General features: G+C 43.5%; 2 protein-coding genes across 4 annotated transcripts in view; one reads left to right on the top strand and one right to left on the bottom strand.

Annotated features, from left to right (window-relative positions):
* trak2 (trafficking protein, kinesin binding 2) overlaps positions 1-119 on the bottom strand; it is a 24,024-nt gene extending 23,905 nt beyond the window's left edge. Inside the window, 1 exon segment of the mRNA XM_048235629.1 lies at positions 26-119. The gene's annotated coding sequence lies outside the window, so the exon portion shown is untranslated.
* A 259-nt stretch (positions 120-378) lies between these two features.
* Positions 379-2,500, top strand: part of stradb (STE20 related adaptor beta) — a 16,357-nt gene continuing 14,235 nt past the window's right edge. For 2 of the 3 annotated variants that reach the window (XM_048234975.1, XM_048234971.1), the window contains exons 1-3: positions 379-567; positions 1,898-1,993; positions 2,273-2,348. In XM_048234975.1, the coding sequence (XP_048090932.1) occupies positions 2,337-2,348 (12 nt within the window). In that variant the 5' untranslated portion in view covers positions 379-567; positions 1,898-1,993; positions 2,273-2,336. The remainder of the gene's footprint in view (positions 568-1,897; positions 1,994-2,272; positions 2,349-2,500) is intronic. The other variant, XM_048234972.1, reaches the window with a different exon arrangement.

The raw sequence follows: 2,500 nt of genomic DNA, 5'->3' as shown, positions 1-2,500 counted from the left end.
TAAAGTGTAATGAATGAGAACATACCTGTCAAATACGTTTTAAACCGCCGTGGGATGTGCATGTGCCCCTGTCAGTGCCCGATCTAACGTTTAGACAATGAACAAGCGAGGGAGGGAGTAGTTGGGCACGTAGTTGGGGCAAGAGAAGGTTACATTTCGACATCAAAAGAAGACTTGTGTGTGTGATGTCATCAACATGGGACGTTTGTGTTCGAAGATAAAAAATAAAAGTAATTTTGTCAACGAGCTCCCATTCACGACAGAGATATGTAATGATATGTGACCTTAAATAAATAAGTAATGAATAAGTATATTTGAATATAAGAGAGTGAGATTTTATTTTATCTACGTAATATGGAGCGTCATTGCGTCAGATCAGCTGGGCGAAGGGCGAAACGTTGGAACAGCCCACTTGAGAATGTTAACTTGAGTTGATTTCAAGGAAGATTTGTTTTCGTGTTTGTAAATATCTGACATGGTTTTCTGATGTGTTCAAGGTATAGTTGCAACAGTATCAAGTTGTACGTGGCCATTTCCTATTCTCATCATCTCATAATCAAAACCATGGTAAGTTTACGATAAACTAAATTAGGCTAGCCAACACTTGTTCAAAGTCGAAGTTAAAGTTAAAGTTAAGTTTTGGTTTCTGACTGACATGTTCCGCTGTTTAGGCCTCTTTGAGTTTGACTATGCCCACAGATCATCATTAGGGTAAATTATAACAACTACCCTAAATGTCCAAACTGTTCATGACCTACAAATCATAGCCGATTACAGTTGCTTCAGATTACTGTGGGACTCTTGGTTAGCTTGTGAAGAAGACTAAGGTAGCCATGGTTCAAATGCGTATTCAGTTAAGATAGACTACTGTTTATATCTGACAGGGAATTACGGTTTAACACTTTAGTCTGGTCAAATAGTTTGGTCAAATAGAACCCGATTTTAATCCATAGCCTCGACTACTTAATTATCTTAACGCAACGTCGCCTGTATACAAGAGCAAAGGGCTAGTTAGTTGGGATGGAGAAGTGTGAAGCCAACTTCAGCTTTGTAGAGTCGAGTGGATTTGGTTGACAACCCATCCGACATAGACTACATTAGGTGTGGGGGGATTAGTGTTGTGGAATATTCATAATTCCTATTGTCCAATTTTCTTTTCCACAGCTTGGATGGGAGGCAGGTTATAGGTTTAGTAGGCTATTAGCTTAGGCTATTCTTTGGGTTATTCTAGGGTTTGTTGAACATAATAGGCCTAGGCCTATAGGCTAGCCTACGAGCTTTCTTTCGTTCTTTACAAAAAAAGTAATTTTGTTCTGGTTTGTCATGAAATAAGTTCACGGAAAAACAAGCAGCCCAGCAGCTGTCACAGCATGGTGCCTGCCACATCATGACCAAACTGATGCGAGGTCCGTCCCGTCAGCGCGAATAACGGACCGTTTCACGGTCAAAGACCCCATTCTTTGCGCCCTTGTGCTGGAATTAAAGAAACACGCGCTCCCGCGTCGGCTTCAGATGTCCATTCACAGACAAATGCGTCCGTTCATGCGTACGGAGTCAAGCGATGGTTTAGAATAACAATGTGTTTGTCTATGCTATTTGGTAGAGGTCAGAAACACGCGAAATACTCTGAAGGAATTTGAGAAAATGAGTGCCATTAGCGTAAAAACAGATACATTTCAGGGATTTTAATTATTGATAGAGGTGGGTGTGTGCTCTTTGAAATGTGTCTAGTTTATCAACAGCCCAGTGCAAGATGTAGCCTATATTCTTGTTCGTTCGTAAGCTGATGGAGACAAATAGACTATTCAAGTGTCGTTAGATGGCTATTACGATGACGCTTCTTGCAGCCTGGCCCTGAATAGTTGTATTATCCCTATTAATCAATTTTGCCTTAAAGGAAAGGAACGGAGTAGCTCGGCCAGGGCGCTGATGCCAATGAGGAACGGAGGAAATACGCAGCGAAATCCCAGTGTTTTTCTGCACTTGCAGTCAGGTGAGCGAAACGTTGTCGCTACATAGCCTTCTCTTTATCGTCCGGTGGTAGACACCATGCTCGAGACGGTGTATGCCCGAGGGGAACAGCAAGGAAATGGGAGCTGACGTTGCCATTGATTTTTGTGTGTCTGTGTGTGTGTGTCATAGTTTCTCCGTTTCTCTCTCCCTCTGACTCTCACACTCACTCACTCTCTCACACACGCTAACATACGAGCTGGTCCCTCTTCCTGTCTCGCGCTCCACACTCATCCTCTCCTCCACTGCCTTCTTCCCTCAGAGGCGCATCTTGAGAAACGGATAAATGCCCTCGCGTGAAGAGCCGTTGCCGCGAAGAGGAACACATGTCGTTCTTGGTAAGTCCCCGCGCTTTCCCTCTCTTGCCGTCCACTAATGCCGCACAACCACCTTGTCAGTTGGCATGTGCTTTTTCTTTAACCTTGCCTCATCTCGACATCTAGGTTCCAGGAGGTCGGGTTGGTTGTGTATAGCCTTGTAGTGTGTGTGT

This window comes from Alosa alosa, chromosome 23 (genome assembly GCF_017589495.1).
Source record: "Alosa alosa isolate M-15738 ecotype Scorff River chromosome 23, AALO_Geno_1.1, whole genome shotgun sequence".
NCBI lineage: Eukaryota > Metazoa > Chordata > Actinopteri > Clupeiformes > Clupeidae > Alosa > Alosa alosa.
Note: the sequence above shows the minus strand (reverse complement) of the source record. Positions and strands in the feature narration are given on the sequence as shown.